The sequence below is a fragment of the Hypanus sabinus genome, chromosome 11 (genome assembly GCF_030144855.1).
Source record: "Hypanus sabinus isolate sHypSab1 chromosome 11, sHypSab1.hap1, whole genome shotgun sequence".
In the NCBI taxonomy this organism is placed as follows: Eukaryota; Metazoa; Chordata; class Chondrichthyes; order Myliobatiformes; family Dasyatidae; genus Hypanus; species Hypanus sabinus.
Window position 1 is genome coordinate 20,013,339 of NC_082716.1, and position 18,498 is coordinate 20,031,836.

At 37.5% G+C, this 18,498-nt stretch overlaps 1 protein-coding gene across 1 annotated transcript in view; it reads left to right on the forward strand.

Moving 5' to 3' along the window:
• Positions 1–18,498, forward strand: part of LOC132402351 (bromodomain-containing protein 3-like) — a 101,528-nt gene that overhangs the window by 41,699 nt on the left and 41,331 nt on the right. The window contains exons 7-9 of the mRNA XM_059985230.1: positions 10,224–10,352; positions 14,764–14,946; positions 17,420–17,607. Of these exons, the coding sequence (XP_059841213.1) occupies positions 10,224–10,352; positions 14,764–14,946; positions 17,420–17,607 (500 nt within the window). The remainder of the gene's footprint in view (positions 1–10,223; positions 10,353–14,763; positions 14,947–17,419; positions 17,608–18,498) is intronic.

The following is an 18,498-nucleotide window of genomic DNA, read 5'->3' on the forward strand; positions in this document are numbered from 1 at the left end:
CTTGCTTGAACGTGGCAAGGTAATCCCTCCATCACTCCATTTACTTCTGGAGTACATTTCTTTGAGTTGTAATAGTTTCTTTTTGCTGTGATTATAAGTTTCTGGTTGTAAAGTGTTGGCAGAAAGAATGCATGAATGTATTTGGTACTGATAGTATTTGATATTATAGTCTTAGTGACAATTTTGACAACAATTTGATTTACTAAGGTCTATTTCACTTGAGACACATTGCATCACAGTATAGTGCCCCATGTGCTTGGTTGAGTGGCATGCTGTTGATAGGCATAAGTTTGCTCTTGCAGCTACTGTTTTATACACGTAGTGTAATGTAATCTTTTCAGGCATTTTTCAGATTTGATACGCATTCTTGACGACGATCCTGTCTGGAATTTAGGCTTTCTTGACAGGAAGAAGACTTTAATTGTGGTCTCGTCTTCCATGGAGTTCTAATGTGGGTACAATTAATACATACAATGAAAAGAAGCTATGATTGAAAACTTTTTTACTGTACACTAGATATAACTGAGGTTTAAGGAAGTCCCTGCATTAGTAGTTGCAACACTGGTGCTTTGTAAAATATCTGCATGCATAATTTGATCATTTACATGTTTCAAAGCTTGCTGTGGTGTGACCTGGATCGTAAACAGCAGTGAGGTTAAATTATGGGGGCAGGTTATATAGACCAGGCTTCTGCAAGACTGTAAATAATTGATTTCTGTCTCATCTATGTAACCTTCACTATAATTTAATTTACTGGGGAACTTGTATAGTCCTCTCCCTGGTATTATCTTCAGGATGGTGTGACCTAAACACACAATTTCAGATGTATTAAAAAAGATTGCAAAGCTTCACCAGAAGTATTCTAGTTCCAATCAGGTGAAAACTATCGTTCCAATAACCTTTGTGTCTGTCATTTTGCAATTCTCTAATCTTTCTGCTCATCCAGAAATCCAATTTATAAGATGTTTTCATCTTTTCATCTTGAGTAACCTTCCAGTTTTCTCCACATTGAATTCAATCTGGCAGGTTGCCAACATACCTATGAAGCTTTTTATAATATGTCACCTAATTCAAAACTGTGATAAATGTCTATTCCTTCCTCGATTTGTATTTGGACATTGTGAAGACTGGGACACAAATGTTATGTTTTCAATTTATAGGGATTTTCAAGTCTTAAATGGACAACAAAGCATAGTCTTATAATGATTGCCTTTGAGCAGATTATCTCACACTACCACCTTGAACTTTTGCTGTCCTTTTGTTGAAGATAATCCCATGGTGGTGTTGAGCACAGTTTAAACACCATGTTGTGGCAATTATGGAAATTTGGCTGTAACATGGGCAGGAGTGGCTGCTGGATGTTCTCGGGATTAGATGTTTCAAAAGGGACAGGAAAGGAGGTAAAAGTGGTGGAGCTAATCAGAGATAGTATCACATCTGCAAATAGGGAGGGGTCACAGAGGGATTGAGTCAGTCAATGTGGGTGGAGTCATGAAGTAAGTAATCACTCTTTTGGAGGTATTCTATAGATTTCCCCCATTAGTAACAGAGACTGAGGAACAGATTAGGAAGCAGATCTTGGAATATTGCAATGGATAGGAGTTTATGAGCATTTGGAGATGCATAGACTTTTTAGAAGGGAAAATGAGTCAGAGTCTGACTCCTCATCTTTTTATTTTCTCCAGTCCTGCTGAAGGGTCTTAGCCCAAAATGTGGATGATACTCTTTTCCATAGACGTTGCCTGGCCTGCTGAGTTCCCCTAGCATTTTGTGTTTTGCTTGGATTTCCAGCATCTGCAGATTTTGTATTGTTTGTGATTAGTCTGATTAGAGGTAGTCAGCGTGGTTTTTTTTTTTGAGAAGTAGGTCATGTGTCAGGAGCCTGATTGAATTCTTTTGAGGATGTGACAAAGGACATTGAAGGTAGAGTAGTGGATGTTGTGTATATGGATTAGTAAGGCATTTGGTAAGGTTCTGTTTCGTATGCTCTTTTAGAAAGTAAGGAGGGATCGAATCCAGATTTGGTTTTCTTGTTTTACAATGTTGTAAAACTCGTGCTTTTTTTTTTAAAGATAAGTTGTTCTAAATTTAACCAATATTTATAGCTAGATCTTTAGCAAGAAATATTGATACACCCTAGAACTTTGTAAATTTCACTGAATAAACTTTCCATTCCTGGGCTTATCTAGATGTTCTGTCAATGAGGGTGATCTCCTGACTAATAGTCATAGTATTCACACACAATATTAGCTTGACAGGAGACATGGAGTGGTATTTCCACTGACTGTGATGTTTGAAGCCAGGGGTGCTCATCTCAAAGTAAAGGTTGATAAATCGGGTCAGAGATGAGAAGAAATTTCTTCATCTAGAACATAGAATAGTACAGCACAGTACAGGCCCTTTGGCCCACAATGTTGTGCCAACCCTTAAACCCTGTCTCCCATATAAACCCCAACCTTAAATTCCTCCATTTACCTGTCTAGTAGTCTCTTAAATTTCACTAGTGTATCTGCCTCCACCACTGACTCAGGCAGTACATTCCACGCACTAACCACTCTCTGAGTAAAAGACCTTCCTCTAATTCCCCCTTGAACTTCCCTCCCCTCACCTTAAAGCCATATCCTCTTGTATTGAGCAGTGTTGCCCTTGTCCACACTATCTATTACTATCTTGTACACCTCTATCATGTCTCCTCTCCAAAGAGTAAAGCCCTAGCCCCATTAATCTCTGATCATAATCCATACTCTCTAAACCAGGCAGCATCCTGGTAAATCAACTCTGTACCCTTTCCAATGCTTCCACATCCTTCCTATAGTGAGGCGACCAGAACTGGACACAATACTCCAAGCGTGGCCTAACCAGAGTTTTATAGAGTTGCATCATTACATTGCGACTCTTAAACTCTGTCCCTCGACTTATGAAAGCTAACACCCCACAAGCTTTCTTAACTACCCTATCTACTTGTGAGGCAACTTTCAGGGATCTGTGGACATGTACCCCCAGATCCCTCTGCTCCTCCACACTACCAAGTATCCTGCCTTTTACTTTGTACTCTGCCTTGGAGTTTGTCCTTCCAAAGTGTACCACCTCACACTTCTCCGGGTTGAACTCCATCTGCCACTTCTCAGCCCACTTCTGCATCCTACCAACATCTCCCTGCAATCTTCAACAATCCTCTACACTATCCACAACATCACCAACCTTTGTGTCATCTGCAAACTTGCCAACCCATCCTTCTACCCCCACATCCAGGTCATTAATAAAAATCACGAAAAGTAGAGGTCCCAGAACCGATCCTTGTGAGACACCTCTAGTCACAACTCTCCAATCTGAATGTACTCCCTCCACCTCTGCTTTCTGCTGGCAAGCCAATTCTGAATCCACCTGGCCTAACTTCCCTGGATCCCGTGCCTTCTGACTTTCTGAATAAGCCTACTGTGTGGAACCTTTATCAAATGCCTTACTAAAATCCATGTAGATCACATCCACTGCACTACTCTCATCTATATGCCTGGTCACCTCCTCAAAGAACTCTAACAGGCTTGTTAGACACAATCTGCCCTTCACAAAGCCACGCTGACTGTCCCTGATCAGACCATGATTCTCTAAATGCCCATAGATACTATCTCTAAGAATCTTTTCCAACAGCTTTCCCACCACAGACGTAAGGCTCACTGGTCTATAGTTACCCAGACAATCCCTACTACCTTCTTAGAAGAAACAGAGCACTCAGAATTCTCTACTCATTAAGATTGTGGAGACTGGTTCTCAGTATATTCAAAACAGAGACTGATGGTTCTTTTATTTATTATTGGAATTGGTGGATATGGAGTTAGTTCAGGAAATTAGCAAAAAGATGAGTGGTTCATCAGTCTTATTGAATATTGGGGTTTGGTTGGGGAAGAGACTAGCGTTGAATGGCATATTTTTCTTTTGTCCTTGTGTTGAACTGTTTCAGTTACGAAGATTGTTATAAATTAGAGCTTGAGTACTTTGAAAAAGATTTTTAAAAAGTCCTAAAGGTTTATATTATGCATCTGCAAAAAAAAAATTTGGAAAAATAAAGGTTTTTCTGTTGACCTTGGGAGAAGAAAAAGTGTTATGTTTGAAATTTTAAAATATGGGAAAATAGTGAACTAGGCCACAAATAAGGCAGAATTGTCATTTGTATAGTTTAAATAAAACCTTCACCTTCACAGTTCATCTTGTATAATTTAAAAATCTAGCCTGTGGTTCTGGAGTGCTATCTGCTCGTTTACAGAAACTACCTACTATGGAAAAAAAAGGCATGTGGAAAGATGACCACTTATTTGTTAGGGCTCTGGTAAAATTGGGGATACACTGAATCAAGTAGGAGGACTGGGGGGCAGGGAACAAAACACAGCAAAATTCTACCACATAAAATGGGCATTTGCCAGAAGTTTTAGAAAATAACTTGAAATGGCTGGTAAGAAAAATAATCATTCTCATTGAAAGCCCAGAGGCAATCCGCCTGCAAATGTATTTTTATATTTTACAATAACAAGAACAAAAGTCGCAGAAATGCTCCAGTGGCTGACATAAAATCATGTCAGAATATTCTTCCCCTTCTGGATAAATATCTCAGAAATGTTCAGAACTTGTTTCAAAAATGATGTGATATGTCTGTATACTTATTCTGGAAGCAGTATGCTGCTCTGTGACTCAGAACCTACTTAGCCTGAGTTTGGATGAATATACAGTCAGTGGCCACTTTATTAGGTATACCTGCTTGTTAATACAAATGTCTAATCAGCCAATCACGTGGTAGCAACTCAGTACATAAAAGCATGGTCACGGTTTAGTTGTTGTTTGGACCAAACATCAGAATGGGGGAAAGAAATGAGATGCAAGTGATGGCTGATCTGTGATTTTCACGCAAAGCAGTCTCGAGAGTTTACAGAGAACGGTACGAATAACAGAACACATCCAGTGAGCAGCGGTTCTGTGGGTGAATGGCCAGAGTGGTAAAAACTGACAGGAAGGTGGCAGTAACTCAAATAACCATGTGTTACAACAGTGGTGGGCAGGAGAGCATCTCTGAAGGCACAACAGGTCGAACCTTGAAGTGGATGGGCTACGGCGTAGAAGACCACATCAGATTCCACTGCTGTACCTAAAGTGACCACTAAATGTACATGTGGGTCCCTGCCATTTATTCAACATGATGAAAAAGCTGACCACAATTCTGCTTTTACAGAAGTGGTGATTTCCACTCTCTTCTCCCCCCCCCCCCCCATTTCTGGTGCTGCATTATTCACATAAACATTGGAGATGAAGGGAACCTATTTTACAATCTTCTGGCAAATGAGGTTTGCACTTAAAAAAAAATAATCCTGATGTCCAATTAACCAACCGATAACCATTCGCAAAATATCTGTTGTATCATGGATGAAAGAATGTTGGAGGGACAAGTTAGATTGACCTTAGAGCAGGTTAAAAGGTTGATACAGCATCGTGAGCTTGAAGGACCTGTACTATGCTGTACTGTTTTATATTCCTATGAGTGAAATATTTCAGACTGAGCATGTAGATCAGTTTTGAAGATATGATTTTTGACATCTTGAATTTGTGACTCAATTCCTCGATTTCATATCTAGAACGTGGAGAAATCAGTGTCCAACAGGATTTTGTCCTGCTTGGTTTTAGAATTGAATTGACTTTATTTCTTGCATCCTTCACATGCATGAGGAATAAAAATCTTTGTAACATCTCTATCTGAGTGTGCAATGTGCAAATTACAGTATTTGTGATAAATGGTATGTACAGTAAGATGTACAACAGGACAGTCAATATAGCTTAGAAATACAACTGTGTCATTGTGAACTAACTAGACTGATGGCCTGGTGGAAGAAGCTGTCCCAGAGCCTGTTGGTCCTGGCTTTTATGCTGCGGTATCATTTCCCGGATGGTAGCAGCTGGAATAGATTGTGGTTGGAGTAAATTAAGGCTATGCTTAAATAAAAAAAATTATATTGCAAAGACGATGCTGATATGAAGCATTTGCAATGTTTTGGTGAAGAGACATTTTTCGGTTAATGTGCAGAAGGTTAATAACTAACAGTAGCTTTGTCAAAGCTTTGATTACAGTTCAGTATTTTGAAAGGTAAGACAATGAAGAGATAATGCACAAGTAATACATTCAGATCTCTTTTACCCCAGCCCCTGTGAATCTGTGTGTTGCAGCTCCAATATGCTCTTCAATTCGATGTTCATGGTGGCTAGAATTAGAAGTTTTATTTTCCTTTAGAATTGGCAGAGCATTGCATCTATATAAATCTGAAATATTTTTCTCTCACTTGCGTTGTCAGGAAATGTCAAAACCTTTAGCTATTGCTATTCGTGAATCTCCTAATATTTTTGGTATTACCCGTAATGAGAAGTTATATAAATTATCTCTTTATGCTGATGATTTGCTGTTATATATTTCTGACCCTGATAGGTCTTTTCCTGCTATTTTATCCTTGTTGGTTCAATTTGGTACTTTTTCTGGTTATAAACTAAATTTAGATAAGAGTGAATTATTTCCTTTAAATGCACAAACTTTATTGACTGATAGGATACCATTTAAAGTTGTTACTGATAACTTCACTTATCTAGGTATAAAAATTACCAAGAAATATAAAGATTTATTTAGACTGAATTTTTTACCTATGCTTCATCAAATTCATCAACTTACTACAAGATGGTCTCCCTTGTTTTTATCATTAATTGGTCGGATTAATGCTGTCAAAATGATGATTTTACCGAAATTTTTATATTTATTTCAAGCCCTACCAGTTTTTATTCCTAAATCTTTTTTTGATAACATTGATTCAAAAATTTCTTCATTTGTGTGGCAAAATAAAAACCCTAGGTTAAGTAAAAAGCAATTACAAAAATCAAAAAAAGATGGTGGTTTAGCTTTACCTAATTTTAGATTTTATTATTGGGCAAATAATATTCGTAATTTATTGTATTGGAAATTAGATTTGGATTCACCACTGTGCCCACAGTGGGTAAATTTGGAATGTAATGAGGTAAAGGGATATTCTCTATTCTCTGTTCTTGGTTCTTGTCTTCCTGCGGATTTAGTTAAATTTAATAAACAAATATTTAATCCTGTTATTAAACATACATTACGAATTTGGTTTCAATTTCGTAAGTTTTTTATTTTGAAAAACTTTGTTCTTGATAGCCCTATCTTATTTAATTTCTTTTTCAAACCCTCCTGGACAGATCAAGCTTTTAACATATGGAAAAGGAAAGGTATAAAATGTTTTCGTGATCTCTTTTTTGAAGATACTTTGATGTCATTTGATCAACTTTCTAATAAATTTGAATTACCTAAATCTAATTTTTTCAGATATTTACAAATTAGAAATTTTTTACATAAAGTTTTACCATCTTTTCCTAATTCAACTTTGATGGACACTACAGATTTGATCTTTACCTTAAATCCTTGTCAGAAGGGATTAGTAGCTTTTATTTATAATATGATTATGAAGATACAACCAGAAATATCAGTTAGAATTAAACAAGAATGGGAAAAAGAACTTCAATACAACATATCAACAGATAAATGGGAAAAAATTTTGCAAATGGTTAATTCTTCTTCTATATGTGCTAAACATGCTTTAATACAATTTAAAATTGTACATAGAGCTCATATGTCTAAAGATAAACTTGCTCGATTCTATTCTCATATTAACCCTCTATGTGACAGATGTCATTTAGCAGTGGCCTCATTGACCCATATGTTTTGGTCATGTCCCACTTTACATAATTATTGGAAGGATATATTTACTACTATTTCTTCAATTTGGAATATAGATTTACAACCTCATTTTATTACTGCAATTTTTGGCATACCAAATGAAGATGGTAATCAGTTTTCCCCCTCAATCAGACGAATGATTGCTTTTGTAACATTAATGGCCAGAAGGTCTATACTACAAAATTGGAAAGAAGTAAATCCTCCTACTACATTTCAATAGCTTTCTCAAACTATTTCTTATCTGAGTTTGGAAAAAATTAGAAGCACTATTTTTGACTCATCAATTAAATTTGAAGAAACTTGGAGACCGTTTATTCGACATTTTCATATGAATTAATTTGGCCTTCTCCAGACCTTTCTGCTTATTCATGTTCAGGTATGGAGTTCCGGAGTTCTTTGACACTATCTTATACTTGTAAACTGTTATTATTGCCTATGTTAGTTTAGTTTAGTGTTTTATTTTTTTTTAATATATATATTTTTTTTCTCACATATTTTTTTAATATTTTTTTTTCTTTTTTAATGGTTATTTTTGTTTTTTTTCATATAATCATGTGGACTTGATTAAGGTATTTTCTTTTGTTGATGTTTAGTAGGATATTATTATCTTATTATCAATGTGATTTCAAGTCTATTGTATTTATAATTTACTTATTACTATGTTATTTTTTTGTGTATATGTGAAAATCAATAAAAAGATTGAAAAAGAAAGGAAATGTCAAGAAAATAGTGTTGGTATCTGCAGATTGACTTTCAAATATTGGGCATCATTTGCAGAAATGATGTGCATGTTTGTATCCATGTATGTTTTATTGTTTATGAGAAATATGCTGGGTGCAAACAATACATTAAGTTTAATGTTATGACTATTATGGATTTTGATTTTGTTGTGCTATCAAATAAATGATCTGATTTTGCCAAATATTAATTGATGAAACATCCCAGATCTGAACCAAAACTGGAAACTGAAATCCCAACTAACTTTTTGTTTTGTTTGTTTGTTTGAATGATGTGTCTAGCCATCTCTGAAATTGATTTGTTCCCCTAATGTATCCATTTTGAATCACAGATCAATGTCAGTGTTCAAGCTGGAATTAAGCATTCAGTCAAACATCAAAAGTAAATACTGAATTTTGCTGTCAGAAGAATTAAAGGAAATGTATTACTAATCCACTCAGATTTATCTAAAAGGTAGTCTGAGAGTCTTTTCAGACAATAAACTCCTTTTTTGATTGTGCCATGATTTAGTTTCAGTTACCTTGGGAGCACCTGTACTGTTGAGTTGTGCAGCAGGTAAGTAATGGGTCTGGTAACTAGAGTTCAGGGCCCTTGATTCAGAAGTGCCAGTTAAGATCCTACCATGATCACTGGGAATTTAAATTTGTATAAATAATTAACTTGAAGTTTAAAAATATATATCATGGAATCTCATCCTGAGCCTGGCGATGATTTTTGTTGAAATCCATCTAATTGACCCGATCCTTTGGGCATGTTTCCCTTGTTTTCCCTGTTGGTGGCTCTGGAGTCACCAATGTGTATGACTGTTTATCATCTCCTTGGCAATAATAGAGGAGGGTAATTGTAGAGTTGCCAGAAATACTAGCAATTAAAAATTAACAAAGCAATTTGAAAAGTTACTGTGTTCACATACCACAATGTATTTCCAAGAGTTTAACTATCTGTTGATAACTGAAATCAATAATGCAAATTTACCGAGAAATGAGAGAAACTTGTCACTTGCCTGCTCAGTCTCCCAACTCCACCTCTCCCACTCTCTCATCTGCCCATTACTCTTCACCCCTCCTCAGCCCTCCAATCACCTGCTGGCTTCTATTTCAGTCTTCCCTCTGTTCTTTAAGTTCGCTCCCTTCTGTCTTCAAACTCAGTCCTGATTCAGGACAAAATCTGAAAAGCCAAAACTTCCTTACCCCATTGCTGTCACCCCACAGTTGCTGCTTGACCTGCTATTCCTCCAGTAGACTTTTTTATCTGGTCCAGATTAATTCATTTCTTGTTATTCTGTGGTCCCTCATTAATGAGGATTTGTATTTGTTTTTTCCATCATGCTTGGGTGTACATCTACACTTGTTAATTGACCTTTTCTGCTGTATTATTTCAGTTACTCAATCCATGTACACGATTTCTTGGCCTTTTGATTTTTTTGGATTTGAACTCAAAACTATAGATTTAAAAATGTGCCCAAAATATTCCTATAAATGAATCAAAATATTCACTCACAGGGATAGTGCTCTGCGCTTTCTGTAAATGCCATACACTCCATTGCATCAAGTCATCGTACATGAATCTGTCAGGTGGGTATGGAATTGCATTCTTCAGTCATGAAAAATGTGTATTCAAATCTGTGATGATTCTGATTAAATTAGGATATTGGTAACTAAACTTTTACTACACTTGATTTTCTGATGGTTTTGTTTTTCCATCTTCTAAGAGAAAATTGGGCAATCAAGAATACAAAGATCGAGAAGAGTTTGCAGCAGACATGAGATTAATGTTTTTGAACTGTTACAAGTATAATCCACCAGACCATGAAGTGGTAGCTATGGCCCGAAAACTTCAGGTAAGAGTAAAATGTATCCATTACACAATTTAGTTATATTCTATAATTTGGATATGTTCCACAGCCTTGTTATTATCAGCAAATCACACTGATAATGTTGCATAATCTGATCCTAACTGGTAAATTCTACTAATAATACATTAGGTCTCACACATTCAAGGTATTTCTTTTCTTCATATACTTCCCTTACCAACTCTGCTATTGAAAGCTAACTTTTTCTTTATTTCCTAGTACTAAACCTGAAATATTAACTTGTTTTTTTTTTCCATCTTTTTGATCTTTTGTTTTGACCAGCAGATGAATTGAAGTTTAATGCCAGTATCTCAAAGCTGAAATACTTACAAGCCACTCCTGGGCTATGAACGTCAGACATATGGACACCCCTATATACAAAGGAGCTCCCATAATATTATAACATTCATGTCCAAAGTACGTACATTCACTAATTCCTATGACCAGTGTAATTAGTACTCGTGCTGTCTCATTCTCTTATCAGTCTGGCACTTTTGATGTCATTCATTAGATACTATTGAGTTATGATTGCCATATTGAGTGATTTTTGGATATTTTCTAACATATGAACATCTGTAGAAACGGAACCTAGTTATTACCCGGGGATTTGGAAAGTGTAGTATTTATCTCAATCTTGGAAAATGACCGCCTCACTAGAAAATAGTTCCTCTTCTGTGTGATCTTTCTTTGTTCAAGGCCCATCACTTTATTAAAAATCTACTTCATCCAATCTCTGGTGTCCATTTCCAGCTCTTCTGATACAGAAGGAGTGAATTTTAACTCTTATGGATTTTCTTGCAGTTTTCTACTCCCCTGCTTGATGACATATATTCATCTGCTATATGTGGGGATAGGAGACATACACATGCTGGTCAAAGACAACCTGTTGCCTTGATTCATCTTCCCTTGGGATTGACACGCTGTACTCAAATTGAGAATTAGAATCGGGTTTAGTATCACTGGCATATGTTGTGAAATTTGTTTTGCAGCTGCAATACACAATATGAAATATTGTAGTTATGCTGGCAGTGGAATAATTATACCTCGAGAGAGTTCTCCTTGATCTTCACCGCAGTTTGCATACCACCACCAAGTGCCTATAATTCAGCGCTTGAGATACTGTATGATGCTGTCACCAAACAAGTAACAGTCCACCCCGACACATTTCATATCACAGTTGGGGATTTCAATCAGATTTATTTGAATAAATTCCTGTGTAATTACCTTCAGCATAAAACCTGTAGTGCTAAAGGTCCCAACACACCAGACCACTGCTATACTATGATGAGGGATGCCTGCTGTTCCATACCCAGACTGCATTTTGATAAATCTGATCACTTGGCTGTCCTGCCTGTACACAAGCAGAGGCTGAAGAGCAAGGCTCTAGAGTTTAGGACAACAAAGACACAGTCGCAGGAGGCAAAGGATCGACTACAGGATTGCTTCAGGTCAGTGGATTGGGCCATGTTTAAAAACTCGTCTCTGGATCTCAATGAATACACCACAGTTGTTACTGACTTTATAAAAACAGTTGTAGATGAGTGTGTCCCCACAAAATCATTCAGCATCTTCCCCAACCAGAAGCCTTGGATGAACCATGAGATCCACAATATGCTGAGATTCAAATCAGAGGCATTTGGGTCTGGTGACCACGAAAGTTATAAGAGGTCCAAGTACGATCTCAGGAAAGCAATCGCATGGGGAGGTGATAATTCCAGACTAAAGTTGAACCAATGAAGGATGCTTGATATCTGTGACAGGGCTTGAATGCCATCACCTCTTATAAAGTGAAAATAAGTGACATGGGTGACAACAGTGCTTTACTTCCAGTTGAGCTCAATGCATTCTATGCTGGCTTTGACCATCAAAACATGGAGAAACTATCATGAACTCCCACGGTCCCCGATGACTCTGTGATTTCAGTCTCTGAGACCAATGTGAGAGCATCCTTCAGGAGGGTGAACCCACAGAAAGCATCTGGCCAATTTGGGGTACTTAACCAAGTAGTAAAGAAAGCCCATGCTGATCAACTGGCTGGAGTGTTCACTTTAACCTCTCACTGACACTCTGAGGTATTCACCTGCTTTAAGCAGGCTTCAACTATGCTGGTGCCCAAGAAGAACTTGGTAACCTGTCTGAATGGCTATCATCCAGCAGCACTTGCACCCACAGGGATGAAGTTTTTTGAGAGGTTGGTGATGAATCCTAATCAACTCTTGCCTGAGAAGCAACTTGGATCTGCTGCAATTTGCCTACCAGCACAACAGGTCCTCAAAAGATGTTATTTTATTGGCTCTTCACTCAACCCTGGAACATCTGGACGGCAATCCCTTCAAAATTAATTTAAAAGCTTCAAGACCTTGGCCTCGATACCTCCTTGTGCAATTGGACCCTCTATTTCCTCGCTTACAGACCCCTCCACAATCTCCGTCAGCACAGGTGCACTGCAAGGCTCTGTGCTTAGTCCTGTGGCTAAGCACAGCTCTGATGCCATAATTCAAGTTTGCTGATGACACCACTGTCATTGGCAGAAACAAAGGTGGTGACAAATCAACATATAGGAAGGAGAATGAAAACTTGGCTGAGCGGTGACACACCAGCAACCACTGACTCATTGTCAGCAGCATCAAGGAGGTGATTATTGGCTTCAGGAGGAAGAAACCAGAGGTTCATGAGCCAGTCCTCATCAGGGGGTCAGAGGTGGATAGGGTCAGCAACTTTAAATCCCTCAGTGTTATCATTTCAGAGGACCTGTCCTGGGCCCAGCACACAAGAGCAATTATGAATAAAGCACAACAGCACCTTCCCTAGGAGTCTGTGAAGATTCAGCATGACATCTAAAGCTTTGATAAACTTCTATAGATGTGTGGTGGAGAGCGCATTGACTGGTATGGAAACACCAATGTCCTACAAAAAGTAGTGTACATGACCCAGTCCATCAAGAGTAAAGGCCTGCCCATCATTGAACACACCTACATGGAGCATTGACACAGGAAAGCAGCATCCATCATCAAAGATCCACACCATTCAGGACGTGCTGTCTTTGTGCTGCTGCCATCAGGAAGAAGGTACAGGAGCCTCGGAACTCACACCATCAAGTTCAGGAACAGTTATTACCTCTCAACCACCAGACTCTTGAACCAGAGGAGTTAACTTCACTCAACTTCACTTGCCCCATCACAACTGTTCCCACAAACCAATGACTCATTTTCAAAGACTTCATCTCATGTTCTCGACTTTTATTGGTCTTTTAAAATTATTTTTGGATTTTTTTTCATCTGCAATTTGTTGTCTTTTGCACTGGCTGTCCATCCTGTTAGTGCAGTCTTTCTTTGATTCTATTATAGTTATTGGATTTATTGAGTATGACTGTAAGAAAATGAATCTCAGGGAGACATATATATACTTTGATAATGAAGTTACTTTGAACTTAGGTGCATAAATAGTGTAAAAAGCGAGGCAAATATAATGAGGTAGTGTTCATGGGTTCATTGTCTATTCAGAAATCTGATGACAGAGGGGGAGAAGCTGTTGGTAATCAAGTTGTAAGAGGTAATACACGTTTTACTATGTTCAGTCTTGTGCACCCACAGACATGCTCATGCTGGTTTCTCTCCTCACTGTAAAGCTATCTGCACTCCAGTTCCACCCGGCTAGGAAGACATCAGGGAACAACAGCTGCCAATTGCCTTCCTTACAAGCAAATCCAAACCAAGTGCTTACTTTTCTGTAGAAGGAAAACCCCTCATTAAAAGTTTCTAAACAGAGGAAATAAAGGCATGACAAAAGGTGGGGGGTGGGGATGTTATATTGTCCTTGCACTCTTTTTTGTATCTCTTGATGCAAAGTCTGTTTGGCATCTCCCCATGTGCTGAGCCCAATCTACAACTGAATTTCATCATAAGGCCCCTCTGTGTAACAGGATCAACCAGTAAATTGAAAACACTGCAGTATTAAAGCTGAACAAATTAAGAAACTTGATTTAAAATGTGTAGCCACACATTGTAAGTTAATATCAAGAACATAGTATTTCTGATATATGAGTGAATTGTGGTCAACTGTTTCACTAGAGATGCACTTATTTGAGTTGCTGATAAGATTTTGGTTCACATGAACTTGAAGCTTTCTATCTAATTATTACTATGTGCTCAGTTGTTTTGCTTTATAATCATGTCCACAAAATGTGCTTTAATCGAGATTTATGTACTGAAGAATACTAGTCTGGTGAAAGGCTTGAGTTCTAATTGTTAATTTCATCAATGGGGTTACTTTAAATTTGCTGATCTGTATGGAATGAGTAGATAAGCTGCTGTAGAGAGCTTTGTCATGTCCTCTTTCTATCTCTCTCTCTCTCTCTCTCTCCTGCTTCCCCTTACCCCACCCATTCATTCTCATATAGGATGTTTTTGAGATGCTTTTTGCAAAAATATGTAAGAATCCTGTAAAAAGTACAGTTTTGGCACAATCTACAACTCGTATCGCTGAATCATCAAGTGAAAGTAGCAGTGGGAGTTCCTCTGAAAGTAGCTCTGAAAGCTCAGCTAAAGAACAGAAGAGGCGCCTTGCTCAGCTTGAAGATCAGGTAAAGAAAGAAGTGTTTCGACTACTGTTAAAAGGTTTTAATTAAAAATTTCTCATCTTTGTGCCACTTATTTCACTCATTCTTTTTCCCATTTGCATATTTAGAGCCGGGGTTCACAGTCTGGGGTTAACTGACCTTCATTGCATAAGAAGTTGGGAACCCCTGATTTCAAAGCTTATTGGCTCGCTGGGGGCAAATGGGACTAGCTTAGTTGTCAGTATAGACAAGTTAAACCAAGGGGCTTTATTCAAAAGAATGACAGGAGATCTCATAGAAACATAAAATTATGAAAAGGATAAGATAGTTGTTTCCACTGGTAGGTGAGACTAGAACTAGGGGCCATAGCCTCAAGATTTGGGGGAGTAGATTTAGGACAGAGATGAGGAATTGCTTTTCCCCAGCGAGATGTGAATCTGTGGAATTCTCTGCCCAATGAAGCAGTGGAGGCGACCTCAGTAAATATGTTTAAGACAAGGTTGGATAGGTTTTTACATAGTAGGGGAATTGAGGGTTATGGGGAAAAGGCAGGTAGGTGGAGATGAGTCCATGGCCAGATCAGCCATGATCTTATTGACTGATGGAGCAGGCTTCACGGGCCAGATGGCCTACTCCTGCTCCTATTTCTTGTATTATGTTATTCAGCGCTGTATTACATTCTTTCCCAAGGCTGGAGAATTGAGCACTTGAAGGCATAGGTTAAGGTGAAAGGGGAAAGGTTTGGAATGAGCTACCAGATGAAGTGTTTGAGGCAGGTAATTTAACATCATGCAAAAGAGACTTGGACAGATCCGCAGAAAGGTTTAGTGGGATAAGGGCCAAGCGTAGGCAAATAAGACTGGTTTAGACAGGCACCCTGGTCACCATGGACCAGTTGTGCTGAAGGGCCTGTTTCTATAATGCATTACTCTATGATGATGTGCTTGTAAGCTATGCAGTACTCCACTTCCTTGGTTTGAGATTTAGGGCATGAAATTTGTTGATGATGCAGATTTCAACAGCTAATTCCTTTTGTAGTTTTTTTTTGCTGTTAGTGTGACTTGTTTTTTTTCGCATGTTGGATGTTTGACATTTTCTTTGAACAGATTCCATGGTGTTTCTTTATTTTGTGGCTGTCTGTGGGAAGACAAATGTCAGAATTGTATACTGTATACAGTACGTACTTTGATAATAACTGTACTTTGAATATGGGCAAGAGTTAAATAACAGATAATTAAAACTGTCCACTTTGTTTCCAATAAATAAGCTATTAATCTTGCAGTTATTTGAATTAGATTTAGATTCTTTAACATTGTCTTTTGGGTATTATCATAGGATTTGATTAATGGCTGTCTGCCTCCTAATGAAACAAACAGCAGCACTAAGAAGATGATAGAATAATTATTAAGGAATTTTGACATGAGTTTTCCTAGAGCACCAATTCTTGATTATAATAAATAGAGTTGGGATGAAGGTAAATGGAGGAAATAAAATCGTCTACTGAAGCAATTTGCTCTCATTACAAATATAGATCTATAATATTACTGTGAAAATTAATATTTAAGGAAAAACTCGTAATTAGATTTGTTTTTCTTCCTTGGTAATTTTCTGCCTTGAATCTGCGTTTTAGTTCTTGTACACACTTTTAAAATATGAAGCTCTTCTACCTTTTCTGACTATTTTATTTTGTTTCCCAAGTGCTACCAAATTAGATTAAGCATTAAAGGACAGATACAGAGGACTGAAGTTTGTATAGTGTTTGAACTGATAAGTTAGAAACATAGGAAATCAGACATGGTGGTGTAGATCTTGAGATGTTATCAGCTGGAATGTGTTTTGTGTACATTTGGTACAATGCATGAATTATTTGATTACTGAGCTGCAAATGTAAATAAATTTAGTACAATAATTTAGTGTAATAATTGACTATATCAGCAATGAATTTGTAAAGTTTTACAATTTTCCTGTTCTATTTCTGCATACAATACTCATGAAATAAATAGCAAAGTAGACAACAGGTTCAAACAAAAGACATAATAGTTCTGTTTACAATGTGGTTAAATGAGTAGTAATAAACATGGAGGAAGGTAGCAACATGTATTTAAAAACTCTGGTACAATACTTGGAGGAGCTATATCTAAAGTACTATAAGGGGTGATTGTGTTATGTTTGAGATATCACCTGGTCTGGATGGGGTCGATCCTGGGTTCCTGAAGTGTGTAAGAATAGAAATGATGCAATTTCTGGTTTCAGACTTCCAAGGCCACTCAGATATGGGGTTGATGCCTGAAGAATGGAGGTTGTGGGTATCACACTGGAACATCTTGGGCATGTTGAAGTAAAGTTTTATTAGTGCATGTATTTATAGGAAATTACGTTAGTTAATTGAGACACTAAAGCAAGTTTACAAAAAAGCTTCAGTAATCCCTCCTGTGAATATAAATTCACCTTATCAAGAGTCTGTCAATATTATGATTAAGTCTATTATTTCTTCCAGTTGAAAGCAGTACATGAGCAGCTTGCAGCATTAACACGGATTCCACTCTCTAAGTTGAAGAAAAAAAGCAAAGACAGAAAGGAAAAGAAGAAAAAAGATAAAAATAAATCTAAAAATTTGGAATGGAAGAAAATACAATCCAAGCAATCGCAGAAAAAGAAATTTAATAAAGCTACTTTGGAAAGCCGGTACTGTCAACTTTTAATACATTTTTCCCCCTTGTGTTCCTCTGCTTGCACTCATCCATTCCAGGGAACAGGGCTTTTTAATTTAATACAGAATAGGAAAGTTCCCAAGCACTGCTGCAGACAGAAGTGCTGGAATTATTTAAGAGCTCACCGAATATGGTGACTGAGAAATGTAACATTACAGATATATCTCACATGAACAGAGGTTTTCTTGTACTCCACAGTCTTGGGAGCCACTCTGTTGTGGTGAGACTGCAAATTATTCTCTACTCAACATTCACTAATATTTGATGATAAAATGAAAATGTTGACCAACCTTCTTTTAAATCACTTTTTAAAAAAAAATTCAGTAAACATAAAATATGTGAACCTTGGTCCTGTATTTCAAATATTACAAATGTTATAGCACATTTATCTGGAGCTCTATAGTACAATATATGATGGCCAGTACATCTGTGCTGCTTATAACCCACCCCAACACTGACTCTTGAAATATCAACGATCTCTTCTTGTTAGTTTGCAACATTTTGAAAAAGTTCAAAGTAAATTTATTATCAAAGTACATATATGATACCATGTATAACCCTGAGATTCATTTTCTCGTGGGTATACTTACAAAGTAAATAATCCGATAGCTATAATAGAATCAATGAAAGACTGCACCACCAGGGCAGGCAGCCAGTGTACAAAAGATGACAAACTGTGCTAATGCAAAAAGAAAGGGGGGAGAAAAGGAAATAATATACACTAAGTGTCAAGAACATGTGGGAACAGTTCAGTCAATGGGGTAAGTGAAGCTATTCCGTCTGGTTCAGGACCCTGATGGTTGGACAGTAATAAATGTTCCTGATCCTGGTCGTGAGAGTCCTGTGGCTCCTGCACCACCTTTCT